The sequence below is a fragment of the Yarrowia lipolytica genome, chromosome 1E, assembly GCF_001761485.1.
Source record: "Yarrowia lipolytica chromosome 1E, complete sequence".
NCBI classification, from domain to species: Eukaryota; Fungi; Ascomycota; class Dipodascomycetes; order Dipodascales; genus Yarrowia; species Yarrowia lipolytica.
In genome coordinates, this window is record NC_090774.1 from 3,174,137 (window position 1) to 3,193,674 (window position 19,538).

Sequence of the window (19,538 nt, forward strand, 5' to 3'; positions counted from 1 at the left end):
CATCAATATTATCTACAGTAAATATCACTTGTATATACTACTCAATTTAAAAATCATAATACATTATTACTAAACTGCACAACCAACTACAATCTATAACCATTGGCTGTGTTACTTTTTTTTTTTTTTTTTTTTTTTTTTTCGAAAAAAACTGTTTTTAGCAATGCAGCTTACTTGTCATGACGGTCCTTTTTGTAACCATAGGGGTTCTCGCTGGTCCATCTCCACAGATCGGAGCAGCTTTCGTCGAGAGTCTTCTCTGCCTTCCAGTTGAGCTCGGAGTTTGCTCGGCCGGGTTTCGCGGTGAGATCCAGAACGTCTCCGTCTCGTCGACCGGTGATTTCGTAGGGTAGGTCCTTACCCACGGCGTTGGAAAAGGCCTTGACGACCTCAAGCACAGTAGATCCGTGGCCGGTTCCTAGGTTCCATTCTCGAGAGAAACCGTGCTTGAGCTCGGGGGACCCCTGGGGCAGCTGCTTTCGCTCTTTATCGACAGCCTCGAGCTTCTCAAGGGCAGCCACGTGGCCAGCAGCAAGATCGCACACGTGGATGTAGTCTCGGATGGGAGTTCCATCTCGAGAGGGGTAGTCGTCACCAAACACAAAGAGCTTCTCTCGTCGGCCCACGGCAACCTGGGCAAGGTAAGGAAGCAGGTTGTTGGGGATACCAAGAGGATCCTCTCCAACCAGACCAGAGGGATGGGCACCCATCGGATTGAAGTATCGCAGAATAGCGGCGTTCCAGGGAGCATTGGCTCGCACGTGATCTCGAATGATGTCCTCGATCATCATCTTGGTTCGTCCGTAAGGGTTAGTGGGTCCGGTGGGACACTCCTCAGGAATGGGAATCATGCCCTCAAACCGGGTGACGTCTCCGTAGACGGTGGCGGACGACGAGAAGACAAAGTTGTGGATGTTGTGCTTCTGGCACCACTGCAGGAGGTTAATGGAACCCGCCACGTTGCAGTTGTAATACTCCAGAGGAATCTGGCCAGATTCTCCCACGGCCTTGAGACCAGCGAAATGCAGCACAGAGGTGATGGTTGGGTACTGCTTGTACACTTCATCCAGACCGTTAGTGTCTCTGATATCAACCTCAAAGAAGGGGATTTTCTCGCCCACAATCTGTTCGATTCGGCGCACAGCCTCCTCACACGAGTTGTCCAGGTTGTCGACAATGACTGGCTTTCGTCCAGCCTCAACCAGAGCAATAACAGTGTGAGAGCCGATGTATCCGGCTCCTCCGGTGACGAGCACGTGTTCAGCAGCAGCCTGGGTCATTTTCGCGTCGTGCTGCGGTGTTAGTTGAGATGTTGAGTTAGGATGACAGTGTGAGTGGAACAAACCTGCTGCGGTGCAGTGTGCGGCTCACTCCAAGTTTATATTTAGAAGTGACAATGTGCCAGAAGTAAACAGATGGGCGAACTTTAGCAACCAACAGCGTTATACGAATAGAGAAGTATTGAGCATGAAACGGATTACTCAATACGGATTCTGATTGAAGATCGCGTGAATCAACAGTTTGCTCGATTTACGGAAGAACAAATCTGATTATCGTCCTCCGAGTACGTGGATCGTCGTGTCATTTCCGTCTCAACGACGTTCCTTCTCTTGCATGATGACAGATATGCAGAGTGATGTTAAGAGATAATATGATGGCTTTGGACAATTACAGAAAAGTGAAACCGAAGCAGAATCGACTCATAAGTGTACGAAAACTCCTTCTCGAGCGTTCTTCACCCCACCAACCCTTCCCTGCACCCCACAACAGATACAACATCTAATACATTAGTTCGACAGAGACGCGCGCTGCAACTCAAAAAGAGACAGCCTCGCAAAAATGGAGGCTGAAAACGGCTTCCATCTGTAAGACTGAGATGATGCCTTTACAATGACAATGAGTGCGACAGAAAGAAAACTACTGTACTGTACTTTTGTATTACGAAACTGAGAAGAGCGAGAATATATATAGACGGCAGCACCTGTGTCCTCACCTACTGGTAAGACGCTCAATGCCGCTACCAGGATGGTAACTGCCTACCAGGAACATGGTTATATGAGGCTGGTTGTCGCTCCACCATATTGAGGAGGGATGATCTACCCGCTGCAGAATGAAACGGCGGCAATACACTGAACTTCCTGTGTTTAGGGCAGGCTTGGATTGCTGTAAACCAGAGGGCGTGGGAAAAACAAAGAGATATCGGCCATGTAGGATTCACTTATCGGTGTTATGCTGGTTCTCCTTATTGATATGTGCTTCATATCGTAGAAGTATCTTAATGCAACCTTGTATGGATGGTGTCACGCGGTGGTGCCCCCACTGAGCTTACGGAGGGAAGGTCTGATGATGGCTGTAAAAGGTGCCTTGGACGGGATAATCATCAAATTCTTTGGTGTGGACTTGGCACTCTGTATGTACTTTTTAGTCGCTTTTATGAGGTGCTTGAGTCGAATTAAGTGGCGCTCTAGTGGCGACTAATGTCAAGCAAAACCCCCAACTAAACATGTATTTACTACTTACTGTACTCACTTACTATTATGTAAGCACACCAAGCCGGGTAAGATCAGACTACAGTATATAGCTGATCGCACGCATGGCTGAGCTCATACCTGCAACATCGACACTATTTATCCACATTTTTTGTGACACGCTGCTACTTGTAGCCAAGCTGATGATGGCCAATATGATCAGATTAAAATCAATTGCCATAACATACGTAATGAGATGCACTCAGAATTTTCTGAAGCCTCCACCACACAAACCACACAGTTCAGTGAAGCAAGAGAATGTACACAACCTGCCAAAGATACGGCATGAAAAAATAAAAACCAAAAAAAAACCCTAAAGAAGCCAATTGATTTGGAATCGTGAGATAAACCAGTGTCCTAATACACTCTTCGAAATATTACCCACAGGCACAGTTAATCCTCTGTTACTACGATAGATCACAGTTTTATACTTACTCCCCTCCCAACCCAAACCCAGCATTTGGGTTTGAAGAAAAAAGGTGAAAATTAGTGTATTGGCATTCTGATTGAAACCTCCGTTGGAAGCAGCAGACATATATTCCACATCCACCCCCATCACAAAAGTCATGTCGGAAACTCTTCAGATCAGCAGAGTCGCAGGCACCAACGGCGCCCCTACACACGTGACCGTCACCGCCCAGGCTCTTTTCCAGATCCTCGACCATGCTCTCAGACGCGAGGAGGAGCAGTCCAAGGTCATTGGTACCCTTGTTGGTATTCGTTCCGAGGACGGCAGCGAGGTTGAGGTGCGAAACGCCTACGCCGTTCCCCACTCCGAGTCCGAGCAGGAGATGACTATCGATCTCGAATACAACCCCACCATGCTTGCTCTCCACCGAAAGGCCTTCCCCAAGGAAGTGATTGTCGGCTGGTACGCTACTTCTTCGGAGCTCAACACCTTCTCCGGACTCATTCACGACTATTACACTCAGCTGGATGGAACCCCCGCAATCCACCTGACTGTCGAGGCCGCCAACCTCGCAGACACCCTTCTGCCCCGAACCTACGTGGCATCCGCCGTGGGCATCGATCCCAGCAAGAACTCGGGCAACTGTGTCTTTGTGCCCATTTCTAACGAGGTCAAGTTCAACGACTCGGCTGACCGAGCCGCTTTGGAGGCTATCTCCTCTGCCAGGGAGTCTCCCGAGCGAAGCATAAACCTGACGTCCGATCTGGCCAACCTGGAGAACTCGCTGACCCAGGTGCTCGACATGCTGGAGCGAGTCCAGACCTACGTTGCTCGAGTCATCAGCGGCGAGGAGTCTTCTGAGAAGGCCCAGCAGGTTGGCAAGCAGCTGCTGTCCACTCTGACCCTGACTCCCTCTCTGGACGCCCAGAACCTCGAGGCGCTTTTCAACTCTCACCTGCAGGACGTTCTCATGGTGGTCTACTTGGCCAACACCGTCAAGACTCAGCTTCAGCTTTCTGCTAAGCTCACCACTCTGGTCTAAGCTGGTTAGTTAGAGGGTACATTTGCACACATGCTGGAGGAGCATAACACATTGTATACATTAGGCATGTCATGGTAAAACACATCTCCCAGCCGTGTCTATATACTTGGATAAAAGAATGGATTTCACAGAGTAGAAAAGGAGACACTTGTACGAGTGTGTACTGTAGATACATGTACGAGTACATACTGTAAGACATAACCTGATTACTGACGAGGACTAAAGCTGAAAATGCCGAAAGTAAAAGTCCTTAATCTATACTACAACTGTTGGCTGTTGTAAGTCCCTTCGTAGCGATTACTTTCGCGTCGATTCTTATAATTTGCATATTCATTGCTATATTACAGTAGTAGAATTTCACAATATCGTGATGGCCCCACAATGTGAATAAATAATCTATTATACGATATACACGTTATAAACCACCATAAAAGCCATTGAAACCATCGGAGTACTCGGCCACCATTCCACTATCATAGTCATTCCCATCGTAGTCCTTATGCATTAGCAAGTCCTTTCGGAACTGCTTCTTCTTGATCTTCTTCAAGCCTCGCACAGGAGTGATGATAGCCTCTCTAGAGTGAGAGGGTCGACGTCTGGAGGGGATGGGAGTTCCCGTAAACCGCTGCTGGTAAAGAGGGTTGGAAATAAGTCCTCGATTTCTGAAAGCCGACAGAGGCACATTGGAAGAGGTCGAGTACGGCTGGGCCTCTTGACACACGTCCTTGGGGGCCTCTTCATCCAGATCACTGGTGTAGATGAACTCGTCGAGGACAATGTCATTCAGATCTGAAATGTCGGAGCAGTCATCTGACTCAATAGCTGTCGAGTATCGAATGCCACCGTTGGAATTGCTCTTACCATTGGTAGTGGGGGGACTCTTCTGACCCGAAAGAGACCGTGTAGTGAGTCCGTCAATGATGCCAAATGGCCTCTCTTTGGTCATGACCCAAGAACCCAGCATTGGGGGTCGCGATGCAATGTTGGAGGATGAAAGAATCTCCGTGGCTGTGTTGCACTTCTTCTGTGTTCGGGGAGGCAACGTGGTGTCTTCGTCGGTCGAGTCTCCAGAGTCAACAGTATAGTCGCTATAGCCATTCTGGTTGTTCTTGAAGATGGAAGAAGACGAGCCTGCCGCAGGAGGTTTCTTAGGAGTCGAGAGAGAAGGTCTTCGTTTGGTAGAGTTGTTCATCTTGTCTTCATTCTCGGACGATGATCCGTCGGAAAAGAAGTATCCAAACAGATAGGAGTCATCGTCTGAGGTAAACCCCTTGGGAGTATCCGTGGTAGTATTATTGCGAATGGTATTGTTGAGAGTGTTGTTGTTTTCAACGCCAATTTCGCCGTTAGTAATGAGAACTTGGTTGGGGTCTCGAGGCTCAAAGAAGGGGTCGTTGTCCTCAAACGAATAGTCGTCTTCGTCAGACGAGTATCCGGTATAGTGATGCTGGGAGTGAGAGTTTCGTCGGGAGTAGTTGCCGAATGACGCCACAGACTCGTCGTCATCTGTGGGGCTCAGAGTCTGCAGCCTATCTCCGTTCTCTGCCATCTCCTGTAGAATGGCGTCTTCCTCCTCTCTCTCAATGTCATTGTCGTTGATGGCGTCGAAGTCCTTGTCAACTTCATCGGAGAAGTCGTTGATTGACGAATACGAGTTGTCGCCCTCAGACAGGGGGGAGCCCAGGTCTCCGTTCTCAAACTCCTCCTCGTCAAGATCTCCAATCTCGTCATCGAAATCGCTCTCATCAGGGTTTGGCGAAGAGTCTGCTTCGATAGCCTTGAGTAGAGAGTCTTCTTCGAACGAGTCATCTGAAGAGTCTCCTTCCTCCTCTTTATGACGAGGGAACTCCACATGTTCATCAAGTGTATGGTCAACAACGGAGCCTCGGCGAGACTTTCGTCGCACCAGAGTGCTGTCTTTGGAACTAAGCCGAGTCTCAATGTCCGAAAGACTGGACAAGTCAGACTCCTCACTGCTGTCAGCAATGGCAGACTCGTTTTCGTTTTGAAGCATGCTCTTTTTGGCAGACTTGGCTCCAAACTTGCGCCGCCTGTATGCTTCTGGCAGGGAGGTCTCGTCAATGGAAGAGTCAGTGTCTTCATCTTCATCGTCACTATCGGTATCATCGTCATCTTCACCATTGCTGGCTTCATCTTGAGAGCCCTCATCATTGACGGCTGCAATGATGGTCTCAAATGCTTCATCTTCCGAGTCGAGGTCTTCGTCATTGTCGTCCTCCTCCTCGACAGAAAGGTCTGGTTGGTAGAGAGCCTTGCGTCCGTATCGTTTGCTGGCCACAGGGGCCTTTCGAGCAGGCATGGGGGTCTTTCGCCCCGTCTTCTTCATCTGTAGGACATCCTCCAGTCTTTTACCGGAGTAGGTTGGCCGATGGACCGAGGATTTTCGTCTGGCCATGTGTGTAATTTGTGGGTCTGTTTGTGTCTGTTTCTGTAGTTCTCGTGTGTTTTTCGATCCTGTCGCGGGTCGGTCTAGTCAAGTCTTGTGCCGCTTAGAATATAAAAATGGCGGAGGTGTGTTCAATGTGAGGTGGTTGCGTGTGGTTTTTCAGAGAACGAGCCATGAACGCAGTTGAGGCTCCCTATATTTGTTGAGCGGTGTAGTTGACGAGGTTGGCGGGCAGTAGCTGTTGGTCTTGGTATAAATCTCTGGGTCTCCAAGGTATACTGGGCTTAATTTTTGTCCTGCTGTATGCATGTGCACTTAGGCTCTGAAATTTTTTAGATATATATCACACAAGGTTCTGCCTAAGGTTCACATAGAATATATCAGGTGGTAGTAACGTGGGTGTAGCACGAGAATGAGAAGAGAAAAATGCGAAATTAGTGGTGGCATGGCCTCTTAGTTGTACCGGAATAAATATGTTGTCTTTATAATTACTAAGAATCGTTTTTTTTGGCATACCTTTGGACAACCTCTCATTGATCCTCCAACAACTCTGTTCGTTTTTTAGACAACCCAAACCATGTGTTGAGAGAACCAGGAACTCACCGTCGCCACCGTGCAGACTGTTGTTTGTGGTGGTGGAGTGTCTGAGAGGTGGTTTGGTGGGAGCCCGTCACTGGGTGGGACACCAATATATCGTTTTCTAGCTCACGGTCCCCGTCATAGTTGCATGATGGCTGCCTCCATCACTGAGCCAAATAGCAATATTGACCGAAGTCCCATTTGTTAAAACCCGGACTTTTAGCTTACTAGTAATAATTTGGGGTAACCTCAGTGGTCTCGTAGTTGGGACAACCAGGAAGCAGACCACTATAAACATGCAGGATTCACACTGGTGTGTGAGGCACATCCACGATGCGTGATGATGTGAGGACCAGGCGTAGCGGTATGGGAGTCTAGATAACATAAAAAACCATATCCAAGAGTGTATATCCACTTACTTAGTCACGTGCAAAACTAGCTGTTTGCCAGTGGAAGAGCTATATACAGTAAGCTGCAAGGTTCTCCGGAACTTGAAACAGGCTTCTGCTAACCCGTTATGCTCCTTATTGTCAGACGTCTACAAGTACAGTATGTACTGTAAGTGCCTGTTGCTTGATGGTGTTTTTGTAGTATGAACAATGACAATCCAGATCTGCCCTAACCCGATAGAAGAGGAATCGCACTGCTGGAAGTGTCAAGCTCGTATTGTACAAGTATGAATCCATACTCGTCATGCCCTATACGAGTCGCACTTTCACATCACTCCAGAGCCCCTCTCTCTGAAGGCTCTAAAATCAAGGTTGATGTTTATCTGTCTAGGGGTCAGAGGATGGGGAGGATGCAGTTTTGGGTCATAATTTATATACTGTAGCTCGGTTTCCCCTCTATTTGATGTGGGGAGGTCTATGGCGAGTACCACACTACTTGTAGTATCATCCTATACTGTACCGGTGGCTACAGTACTCGTACGTCTGTGTAAAAATGTTCACTGTTTGGCACGACCAATATACTACAATATACAATAGTACCCCTTCTGTCTCACTTTCCGTCCGTTTATTATTCACAATAGTCGAATCGTAACTGTAGGAAGTAGCATGTGTGATAAATATGGATGGCATACAGATTACAAGAACGCTCTGTCTTTGTAGAAGTGCAAGTAACCAGAGATGATTCAGAATGTCAAAGAGACACAGTTAATAAAGCCTCATAATTCAGAATAGTCCGTATTGATTCATGTAGCTACCATTAGCACTCTTAACCTGTATGGTGATGGTGTCTTTTCTTGGTCCATCGCTAATAGTCAACCAATGCCAACTAATATCCAACTAACCCCTGCTGCTTACTCCAGGATCACGGTTGCTCCCAATGGATGCACCTCAATCGCGTCAACATGGAGCCTGCAGAGGCAGGCAAAACATCAAAGAAACCACAAACGGCTCAATTGATATTAGTGGAGTAACTAAAACCACTCTGACACTCTCAAATCATTCCACAATCACTCATGTGTGTCTCCTCTAACTACGGCTCCCAAATAAACTCGGTCCCTTACCTAGATCCATCCAACTCTATATACGTGACACGTTAAAAGATCATCGGTCCAGCTCTCACTGCACACCATATCAAAAGGGCCCATACCACGATGAAAATCTCGGCTATCTTCGCGCTGGGAGCTGCCTCTGCCGCCATGGCGCTTAAGGGCGTGGCTCCTGAAGATGAGCATCTCTACAAGATCTCCAATGGAATTTGGAAGTGTCTCAACCACCCCCACATCCGTCTGGAAGCCCACCAGCTCAACGACGACTACTGCGACTGTCCGGATGGCAGCGACGAGCCCGGAACCGCTGCCTGTGTCGGAATCAAGGACTACGATATTCGAAAGAAGCTCACATTTTACTGTGCTAACAAGGGTCATATTCCAGGACGACTTCCTTCCAACAGAGTAGGAGATGGTATCTGTGATTCCGACATTTGCTGCGACGGCTCCGACGAGGATGACGGCATCTGCCCCAACGTGTGTGCCGAGATGGCAGCCGAGCGAATCACCAAGGAGAACGAGCTCAAGAAGACTCTTAGTGAGGGTCTCAATGCTCGACAGAAGCTGCTGGGACGACTGGGAGCTATCCAGAAGACCACAAAGGAGGAGGAGAGCGCCATTATTGAGAAGATTTACGACATAAATGTCGGAATCAAGGAGGCCGAGAAGAAGCTGGCCGCTGAGATCGAGAAGGCCAAGGAGGACTTTGGATACGAGGCCCCCAAGCCCGAGCAGTCCCCCCTCGAGAAGCTCACCAATTTCCTCGGTCCCGAAATCCAGCAGAAAATCATGGGCTTTGCTACCGATGCTCGAATGTGGATGGTTGCTAACGGTCTCATGCCTCACCCTGACCATACCAAGAGTGCTAACTCCAATGAGCCCCAGAACGTACGAGACGCCCGAGACGAGCTCCAGGACGAGCAGGAAGAGCTGGAGAAGACTCTCGAGGAGCAGAAGGTGCTTGCTGACAAATCCAAGGCTTTGCGGGCAGGAAAGGCTCCTGCTGTCATCTTCTCCCTGCAGGGAGAGTGCGTCTCGTCCCACATCGGAGAGTACGACTACGAGGTGTGTTTCGGGCAGCAGTGCCACCAGCGAGGCAACAACATCAACGTGTCTCTGGGCCATTTTAACTCCATCGAGGAGCTGCCCCGATCAGCTGACTGGGATGAGGTTCTGGAAGGCCCTCGGTACTCGTATGTCATGCGGTACGTTTCTGGTGCTAGATGCTGGAACGGGCCCGAGCGTATCTCCAACGTCCATCTTCGATGTGGAGCAGAGCCTCAGATTCTATCTGTTTCCGAGCCTGAAAAGTGCGAGTATGATATTCGAATGGTGACCCCTGCTGTCTGCGAGGGCGCCATTGTCCAGGAGGGAAAACATGATGAGCTGTAGGCCACCCTATCAATGACCAGCAATAGTTAGATATACATAAACGAGAATAAAATGATTTGATGTACCGGATAAGATCGCGATTAATCGGCTTTAAGGTCGGTTTGGAGTCTGCGCAATGCAACTGCTTGAGCCGGACACACCCGTTTCTACGGTCCCTGGCGCTTCGGTTCACAGCTTTCAATAAAGGAGTACAGTCGGGTGAGTACGGTAGGTACTGTAGCTACGCTATATGTTCAATCGTCTAAACAAAATCCGGCGCAAGCGGCATCAGTGGTCCATGATGAGAACTGGCAGCATGCTGTAAGTGAGACTACATACATTATCACCCAACGTACCGCGATACCCATACCGTACATACTGTACGGCACTACTGTACAATATCTCTCGCTACTAGTAATAGAATTAGTGGAGTTTTGGCGCAGATGAGCAGTGATCGGAGATACCCGACACAGCTCCAGCACTACAAGTAGGACTCCTTTAGACGTTAATTTAATGGCATTGGAAGCGAATCCACCGGTTAATTTTGCTAAATTGCGTAAATGACCTACACAAATCACAATGTGAGAAGTCTTTGTCCTTCAAAGTGGTGATGTCATCTTACCGTAGCTACTAGCAGGTGAGAGACAGGGAGCTGTCAGTGATTAGTACAAGTAATATTAGTTGAATGCCGTGCAATAGCACAGCAGAGACGTCTGGCAACGTTGAGCCAGGTTGATTGAAAAACGTGGGAAATCCAAGACAACATCTCAATGTATAAGAACCGCTATACAGGGGGACTACAACAACCAACCTGTTGAGGCGTCTCCACGATTTGCTCACTTTGTTAAGGCACCACCACGCTCGACGAGACCGCACCGTCTCTACTGTGCTCTTGATGCACGACGATGTTTTCACTTGCGCATAACACCGGCCCTTGTGAGCGTGGTGCATTCTACAATCCAATTGGGCAGTCTGGCCACCAAATCATATCAATGTTAGCGTCTTTTTATTGTATATTAGACAAAATGTCCCAGGCTCTTCCAGTCCTGGTTTCAATCGATCAGTTCATAGCGCCACTTGAGATTGTCACACCACATCTCTCTTGATGGGTTTACTTTTGGCATCCACACCGAAGTTCTTGGGTTTTTGTACAGTCCGCCGAGTCCTTCTGATCGACACCATAGACTGTCAGTCTATCACTCCACCCTCCTCCAATCCACCTTACCACTCCCATTGCCATTCCATCCGGTAGTATGACTCGTCGGTGCTCAACACATGCTGCAGAAGATCAACCATAATTCTTCCGTTAAGTCTAATGAGACTCTCTCGCTTGTCGAGCAGCTTGCGTTGACGGAAACGTAGCTGTTGCTCGAGAACCTCGGGGCTGGGGGTCTCGGTAACTAGCCGGTGGATAGCATCAATGTCAGTCTCGCCCTCTTCAGCAAACCACACCTCGTTTTCAGACAGGTAAGTGTATGCATCAAGCAGTTTCTGGCTTCCCACCAAAGGAACCCCTGCGATAATGGAAGCAGGGACAGAAGAAGAGGCTTTCTTGGAGTAGTAGTCATTGGATGCAAAGGCAGGGACAATGGCAAGACCCTCGCTCATGTGACCATAAAAGTCTGTGAAAGACAGGTCTGTCATGAATTCGACCTTGGACTTGATCTGCTCAGGGACCTCAGGTGGGATGCCATGACCAACAAGATACATTTTGACTGAAGACATGCTGTCAACGATCTTTGCAAGTTGACTAAATAATAACTTGTAGTCTCGTCGCTTGGAATCAAAGTCTCCTTGTAGATTGAGTCCCAGGACTGGCATGGGCGACTTGTGGGGTCGGGTGGGGGCTCTGAAAACAGGAGTAAAGACCTTCGTACGGAGCTTTTCCTGGTGCTCGGGACTCCAGGTAGCAGCAGATTCGTTCTTAAGGTTCTGGTTGACGTGCTCAGATAGAGTGACAAAGGTGACTTGATTCTTTTCGATCCAAGGAGACAGTCGCTCGTAGTGACCGTAGTCGCTGTTGGCGAGCCATCTGTCGGCGTGATGAACTACACAGACAAGAGAGACTCCCTGGGCGAGCCATTCGTTGAACACTGCAGAGTGCTCTTTAGAGTCGTGCTCACAGGTGATAGAGAGAACGACATCTGGTCGGCCCACGCGCGTCTTGTACTCCTTCAGTTTGTTGCTATGCACGTACTTGGCCACGTTGGTGTGGTTACCAATGGTCGACTTCATGATAGGACCCATCTGAAATCGCACCAGCTTGAAGAAGGGATAGATGAACGCAGAAGACTTGGAGGTAGTCTCGACGAGCGAGGTCAGAAATGCGGTAGTGACCTCCTCGTGACTTCCTCCGGATTCCAGCAGAATCACCTTGGAGGGCTTTCCACTTGCCGGTCGATACACCGCTTTGTTACCCGTCGTGTAGCGGTATAGGTTGAGCTTGTCGATGTGCCCTGTCGAGTGAATAGTGTAGAGAACGATGCCGCAGAGTGCTAAGAAGCACGCAATAACAGGGAGTCGCAAAAACCGTCTTGGTATCATTGAATGCTCTTGTGTGTTTGTGTGGCGAAGTTGATGTTCAAGTCAAGACAGTTGGGCGAAGAAAGCTCGGCAGCAGCATGGTGTCTCGTTGGTGTCTTTTGACGTGCTTGTTCCTGTATCCGAAACAGTCTCTGCTGTATGTGTTGTTCCCGTTAGAGTTAATATCTATCTCTGTATGTAAAGATCTTCTGATCGCCAGGTCGACTCCTTCTGTCTTTCGTGTGGGGATGGTGCTGACGACTCTGCTACTGTCTAGGGTGCAACCATTGCGTTCTTGATTCCCTCGTCACCCGTCCTGCAAATTTCTCAACTGTAACTACAAATTGCATGCCGCATTCATTTGAGAAGCCCGTGGTATTCGTATGCAACAAGGTTCAGCTGACTGACATTTATTTTTGAGGTATTGGAAGCTGACCAAGGCAGTTTAAGGGGGACGCTGAAAGGCTGCAGTGGCAGCGGTATCCAGTCCATCGTCTTCGCCAACAGCTATATGGTCGATTTCCCGCTTTACAGACGTTTTAAACCACTCTTCGTGTTTATTTTGTAGGTTAATTCAGATTGCACGTTGCAGCATACCCTGATCCGGCAAGCGAAAAAATGCAAGCCTTGCCTTGATACAAGTATTCGTAGGTCTCCTTTGCGACTGCGATAACGATAGTTCAAAAGCCACAAATAACTACAAGTAGTGTTCTTATAATGATTGAGGGTTAAACTGGAAAATAAAACTTTGTTCAGTACAATAGACACAAATATCCATCACTACTCTCCTTATCTCTACTACCCATACTCGTATTCCTCAGCTTCACAATATTCGCCTGTCTCTGGGACGACCCACTTCCCATGTCTTTGTTCGCCATCAACGCACAAACCTAAAGGCACAGCCCCAGGTGCAGAATTGCATATTAGGAAGTCACCTATAAATGAAACAAGGTGAGGAGGAGCTATATCTATGGTAGGTACAGTAGGTACTGTACAGTATGTTCTTGTACTCGTACTTGTGATGTACGATACTTAGGACCATGTTTGAACTACCCGTTTAAGAAGCAGTACCTCGTAGAAAGCACCTTCAACCGAAGTACTTTGCTTCACAACACCTTGGGTGGACATACCCAAACAACCGCGATTAATAATTAAAGTGTGGAGATTCATCCCATTTACGTCACATGTATATCGTGGAAGTCATGGTCGGCCCACTGTACAGTTGTGGGAAAGTGAACAGTACGGAAAGAAACTGGGGTGTGAGAGTGTTGCGATTTAAGGCCTGGGCCAAGCGTTCAAAAAAGGGGGAGTCAGATACCCGGCATAATATACGTTGTTTTTTTCTCGCTTGCGCAGTAGGTGTATATGCATAATAGGTGAAATATTATATGAAGGAGCATGCGAGCAGTCAGGGGAACAATGGGTTCATAAGCACCAAAGCGGCACGTGCCTATGGGGTGGTGGGGTTGAACACCGAAGTTGAAATTTCGTGCGTGCGAAGCAATGAAGAGACCGGGTGTATCTATATACAACTAGTGGGCTTCATGTTAGATAGCTCTGCAGCTGAAATCATTGCTGAAGTTTTTGACAAGTGCAGGTACAGCATGTACACTGTTATTACTGGTACACCCATACATTGTAAAATACTTCCAGTACTTAGAAGACTTAAAAAACTATTCGACATTGTTCTCAAGGCAAGTGTTCAGGACAAAGCTGTTTGCAGAAGACAATAGATACATCAATTAGTCCAAGCACTAGCCACGGAGGACAGTTGAGTCGAATACTGGTGCTCTTGTGACACTTACCGCCTAAATTACTACCCACGTATAAACTGCCATTTCCAAGGGCGAATAATTTGGCATTCGGGCCAGATATCGACTACACAACCCCTAATCCTTCCAATCCTCCCCCTCTACTTGCACTTGTACTCCAATGCCATAAATCGTCATCTATAATGCATCCATCAGCTCTTTCGGAAGTAGTTAGTGTAGTACCATTGGAGCTCAGCAATACTCTCCTCAATGTCGCTTCGAGCGGTATGAGCGCTCACTTTTCGAGGTACCTTTCTGGACATCTTAGGGTTATGACGCTTCATGGCCTCCTTGATGGAAGACACGTCCAGAATCCGATAATGTAAATGCTCGTCAATCTTGGGCATGTCCTTGGCCAGAAAGACTCGATCCTGATGCACAGAGTTTCCGGCAAGCACACCGGCCCCTTTTCGAGGAACAAATCGCTTGATATAAGCCAACAGCTCCTCTTCCACTTCAGTCATAGTCTTGGTGCTCTCAATGCACTTTTGTGTGAGTCCGCTCTGGCCGTGGTGCTCCACACACCAAGCACTCATGGCGTCGAGCTTTTCCTTAGGACAGTGGATCACAGCCTCATAGCCTTTGGGGTCAATGACCTGGAGGTTATCGTCGGTGAGCAGACAGCAGATTTCGATGATCTGATCGTTCTTGTGATCCAGACCTGTCATTTCACAGTCGATCCAAACAAGGGGGGGCTCCATTTTTACAGGTGGTGCTTGGAACCAGTAGGTGAGTGATTTGGTGAAGAGTAGCCTCTGGGGAGTTAGCACAAGCTTCTTCAGTGGTAGAGGCCGTTTCCGAAGCGATCTGTAGACAAACCGCGATATCTGGGGCGACATGAAGTTTCCGCAGACAAGGTTACACTGCAGGAAATGCGTCTAGGAATCTGGAAGGTGCAAGTTCCCCCCTCCTCCATTTGGACTCCAGGTTCAATCCCTGTTGTCTTCATGTTGTTTTGGAACGACAAAAACGCGTCCCAACTATTTTGCTGAAATCGCCCTATTCAACGGAAAGTCAATATTTCTCGACCGATCATTTCGGACCACTCGAAACGCGCGACGCTCACATAAGCTTCACGTACCATCTCTAAAAGTCTGGCTTCCTCTGGGCTGACTAAACAACAGATGAAAATGCTCCCAAATTGGGCTGATTAAGGTTTTAATGCGACTGAAAAGTCGGTCCAGAAAGCTCTGAACTACTTGTATTGAGTGACCATTTGCATGCTTTCCACTGCTTTTTCGTGCGGTGTACACTATCTACTTGTAGTGTGACTGTTGTTGGGTCCTGGTGCCTCAGACTTTTATTGTGCGTCTCCAGTGTAATCGCGAAACGCCAAACAGTCGCCCCACGTTAAGGTTTATGACGCCCGGGTAACCCGCGTAGCCTAATCCGGCATTGACCAAACATAAGGGACGTGATCAGCACCTTTTGAACCACACATTCCGAAATACACACAAAATGCGAGAAATCGTTTCCCTCCAATGCGGACAAGCCGGAAACCAGGTCGCAACTGCCTTTTGGAACACAATCACCGAGGAACATTGTCTGGACGACGATGGGTTCTTTGTAGGCGACAACCGAGAGCAGAGTGACCGACTTGAGGTCTTCTTTTCCGAGGCTTCCAACAGAAAGTATGTACCTCGAGCTGTCGCTGTCGACCTCGAGCCTGCCACTCTAGACTCCATCAGATCTGGCAAACAGGGCCATCTGTTCCGACCAGACAATCTAATTAGCGGACAGTCAGGAGCAGGCAACATTTGGGCAAAGGGATACTACACAGAAGGAGCTGAGTTGATGGAGACGGTAATGGACGCGGTGCGACGCGAGGCAGAGTCATGCGACGCCCTTCAGGGATTCCAGGTAACCCACTCTCTGGGAGGAGGAACCGGTTCAGGAATGGGCACTCTTTTGCTGTCGAAAATCAAGGAGGAATATCCCGAGCGCATGCTGGCCACGTACTCGGTTCTTCCCTCACCTAAGGTCTCCGAGACCGTCACTGAGCCCTATAATGCTGTGCTCTCTTTCCACCAGCTCGTTGAGCAGGCAGATGCTACCTTCTGTCTGGACAATGAAGCTCTGTACGATATCTCCACACGAACTCTCAAGATTAAACAACCCCGGATCCAGGACCTCAACAACCTCATCTCCAAGGTCATGTCGGGCGTGACCACTTGTCTGCGATTCCCGGGCCAGCTGAACGGAGACCTTCGAAAGATGGCTGTCAACCTGGTGCCCTTCCCCCGACTCCATTTCTTTACAGTCGGCTACGCTCCGCTTTTTTCGGCAGCCTCACAGTCGTTCCAGCAACTCGAGGTTCCCGAGCTGACCCAACAGCTCTTCAACCCCAACAATGTCATGGCTGCTTGTAATCTGTACAATGGCCGGTACTTGACGGTGTCCACCATTTTCCGAGGAAAGGTGTCGACCAAGGAGGTCGAGGACTCTATCCAGACCGCTCGAACCAAACACTCACCCTACTTCGTCGAGTGGATTCCCAACAACATCCAGACGTCGGTCTGCAATGTGCCTCCCAAGGGGCTCAAGACCTCTGCTACTTTTGTGGCAAATTCCACTGCAGTGCAAGAGCTCTTTACCCGAACCGCAAGCCAGTTTTCGGCTATGTTCCGACGAAAAGCTTTCATCCACTGGTACACTGCTGAAGGTATGGAACTGATGGAGTTCACCGAGGCCGAGTCCAACCTGCACGATCTCATTGCTGAATATCAGCAATACCAGGAGGCTGGTGTGGATGACGATCTCGGATACGAAGAGGGAGAGTATGTTGAGGAGGAGTATCTGGAATAATTCTGCAGACTATCCCTCTGCATTTTGTATAGCTAATGTAATATTTATGACTATCTCAGAGATTGTACAATGCGTGATGTGTGATATATAATAATATAGCTTATAGCAGATTGAGCCGCTGAGCTTCTCTACCAATTGTGAGATCGTCTACAAGTAGCTACTTGTATTACAAGGAAACACAGTAAAAATTCCAACACGTGTTTCTTTGCGATACCAAGTCAGTATCCATGGTTATACGTACAAAACAGGAACATTGGCGAAGTGTTACTGTGTTACCACAAGTTGAACGCACACCAGACGACTCTAAATTAATTTAATGGGATACAATGATATTATCTTTTATTATACCAGCCCCAGCAAATATTCTGCAGTATGTAATGATAGCTCGTGAATTCATCTTACTAACTGCAGCTTAATTATACCTGCTTTTTGCCATCCTATATTGTAGCAGCGACCTGTTTCGTTACTATTTCTGTAGGCGCAATATGAAATCTCGTATGCCGAACCGAAGGAAGAAGCCACCATGCAGATTGACTGCAGGTAAGCCGCTCTTACCTATAAGATGATAGTCATGAGGGGAGTGCCGAATGCACGATACTGTAACCTCTTTCGTCTCCATCCATATATAATCAATCTACAGAAAGTAATTGTATTTATAATTTCTTGGTACATGTGACAACAGCCTCCGACGCCACTACTCGTAGCCCAGGATCTATAGTTAACTCATTTTCCACTCGAAAATCTAAATCCCAAGGTGGATCTTTAACACCTGGCACCAAAACCCTATCCACGCATCACGCGTACTTACATATCGCATAATCAATCTTACTCACACAACACACTCGCTCTCACGATGGACAAAAACATCGAAATGATGCACCGGAAACGGGCCAAGGATGTTGATCAGGGCCTCCCTGTGTCAGCATCCAATTGGGCGGAGGTAGCTACCGACGAAATTGGCGAAGTCGCAGCTCAAAACTACACCTCTACTACACACGACCGAAAGACGCTATCCTTCTCTCAGTTGACACCTAAGGATCGCCAGCGATTTCTTGTTCTCGTGCTGCTCTATCTGCTCCAGGGTATCCCTCTTGGTCTCGCTATGGGTAGTGTTCCCTATCTGCTGAAGGAACATCTGTCTTATGGTGAAATCGGAATCTTCTCCCTAGCCTCCTACCCCTACTCGCTAAAGTTGCTGTGGAGTCCAATTGTCGATGCCTGCTACAACAAGTCGTTTGGACGGAGAAAGTCGTGGATTGTACCAATCCAGGCTGTCTCTGGACTCGTGCTGATCTGGCTGGGGACCTTCATTGAGAAACTCATTATGGGAGGGATCAATGAACCTGGGTCCCAGCCCGTGGAAAAGAACTTGTTCAGAATCACACTCTTCTTCCTTCTGCTGGTGTTCCTTTGTGCCACCCAAGATATTGCTGTGGACGGATGGGCTCTGACTCTGTTGTCGAAGGAGGCTCTTTCCTACGCTTCTACTGCCCAGACTATCGGTCTCAACACTGGCTATTTTACCTCTTTCACTGTGTTTCTGGCTTTCAATGGTCCTGATCTAGCCAACAAGTACTGGCGATCTGTGCCCTCAGCTGACCCTCCCATCTCTCTGTCTGGATACCTCACTCTCTGGGGACTCATCTACCTGGCTGTGACAGTTTGTGTCGCCCTTTTCCAGAAGGAAGACCGAGAAAAGCACGACGACGACTCCCTAGTTACGATCTACCGGACCATGATGAAGGTGCTCAAGCTTCCCAACATCCAGATCTTTATTCTTGTCCATTTTCTGTCAAAGATTGGTTTCCAGGCCAACGAGGCAGTCACCAACTTGAAGTTGCTCGAGAAGGGATTCTCCAAGGGCGAGCTCGCATTGACGGTTCTTATCGACTTCCCCTTTCAAATTATCTTTGGGTACTACGGAGGCAAGTGGTCCACTGGTAAAGAACCCCTCAAGCCCTGGATGATGGCATTTGTAGGCCGTCTGGGATGTGGAGTACTTGCCATGCTCGTGGTCTACATGTTCCCTACTGAGCGAGCCAAGTCCGGAGAAGGTATTGGATTTGGATACTTCATGGTCGTCATCATCATGCATGTTCTCAACTCCTTCCTCAGCACCATCCAGTTCATCTCTATTACTGCCTTCCATACCCAGATTGCTGACCCTGTCATCGGAGGCACCTACATGACCACCCTTAACACAATTTCCAACCTGGGCGGTCTCTGGCCAAAGATTATTGTTCTCAAGGCTGTCGACTGGTTCACATCCGCCACCTGTACACCCAAGGCTGGCAAGACCTTCGCTGCCTTCTCATGTGTGGCCAAGGAGGCCAAGAACATGTGTGAGCAGAGTGGAGGTATCTGCACCATCCAAACCGATGGCTACTACATCACCTCGATGCTGTGCATCACCATTGGAGCCACGCTGTTCTTTGGATGGATTTACAAGAAAATGCGCTTCCTTGAGTCGCTCCCTATTTCAAGCTGGAGAGTTTGAGGCTGTATATAGATACATTAGACGAATAAAATATGAAAGATAAATGTTTGTACGAATAATTAGATATGCTT

General features: G+C 48.2%; 8 protein-coding genes across 8 annotated transcripts; 4 read left to right on the top strand and 4 right to left on the bottom strand.

Annotated features, from left to right (window-relative positions):
* Window positions 1-170: 170 nt before the first annotated feature.
* On the bottom strand, window positions 171-1,280 carry YALI1_E31754g (uncharacterized protein; the record flags this gene model as incomplete). The annotated part of the gene is made up of 1 exon (XM_504440.3): window positions 171-1,280. The coding sequence occupies one exon, from the start codon at window positions 1,278-1,280 to the stop codon at window positions 171-173; it is 1,110 nt and encodes a 369-aa protein (XP_504440.1).
* Window positions 1,281-3,094: 1,814 nt separating this feature from the next.
* Window positions 3,095-3,979, top strand: YALI1_E31772g (uncharacterized protein; the record flags this gene model as incomplete). The annotated part of the gene is made up of 1 exon (XM_504441.3): window positions 3,095-3,979. The coding sequence occupies one exon, from the start codon at window positions 3,095-3,097 to the stop codon at window positions 3,977-3,979; it is 885 nt and encodes a 294-aa protein (XP_504441.1).
* Window positions 3,980-4,394: 415 nt separating this feature from the next.
* Window positions 4,395-6,395, bottom strand: YALI1_E31805g (uncharacterized protein; the record flags this gene model as incomplete). The annotated part of the gene is made up of 1 exon (XM_504442.2): window positions 4,395-6,395. The coding sequence occupies one exon, from the start codon at window positions 6,393-6,395 to the stop codon at window positions 4,395-4,397; it is 2,001 nt and encodes a 666-aa protein (XP_504442.2).
* A 2,170-nt stretch (window positions 6,396-8,565) lies between these two features.
* YALI1_E31827g (uncharacterized protein) lies at window positions 8,566-9,852 on the top strand (the record flags this gene model as incomplete). Its single annotated transcript, XM_504443.1, has 1 exon — window positions 8,566-9,852. One exon carries the CDS (start codon window positions 8,566-8,568, stop codon window positions 9,850-9,852), a length of 1,287 nt encoding a protein of 428 aa, XP_504443.1.
* A 1,200-nt stretch (window positions 9,853-11,052) lies between these two features.
* YALI1_E31865g (uncharacterized protein) lies at window positions 11,053-12,375 on the bottom strand (the record flags this gene model as incomplete). The annotated part of the gene is made up of 1 exon (XM_504444.1): window positions 11,053-12,375. The coding sequence occupies one exon, from the start codon at window positions 12,373-12,375 to the stop codon at window positions 11,053-11,055; it is 1,323 nt and encodes a 440-aa protein (XP_504444.1).
* Window positions 12,376-14,317: 1,942 nt separating this feature from the next.
* Window positions 14,318-15,004, bottom strand: YALI1_E31891g (uncharacterized protein; the record flags this gene model as incomplete). Its single annotated transcript, XM_504445.3, has 1 exon — window positions 14,318-15,004. One exon carries the CDS (start codon window positions 15,002-15,004, stop codon window positions 14,318-14,320), a length of 687 nt encoding a protein of 228 aa, XP_504445.3.
* A 619-nt stretch (window positions 15,005-15,623) lies between these two features.
* YALI1_E31897g (uncharacterized protein) lies at window positions 15,624-16,970 on the top strand (the record flags this gene model as incomplete). The annotated part of the gene is made up of 1 exon (XM_504446.3): window positions 15,624-16,970. One exon carries the CDS (start codon window positions 15,624-15,626, stop codon window positions 16,968-16,970), a length of 1,347 nt encoding a protein of 448 aa, XP_504446.1.
* An 853-nt stretch (window positions 16,971-17,823) lies between these two features.
* YALI1_E31919g (uncharacterized protein) lies at window positions 17,824-19,467 on the top strand (the record flags this gene model as incomplete). The annotated part of the gene is made up of 1 exon (XM_504447.3): window positions 17,824-19,467. The coding sequence occupies one exon, from the start codon at window positions 17,824-17,826 to the stop codon at window positions 19,465-19,467; it is 1,644 nt and encodes a 547-aa protein (XP_504447.1).
* Between the last annotated feature and the right edge of the window lie 71 nt (window positions 19,468-19,538).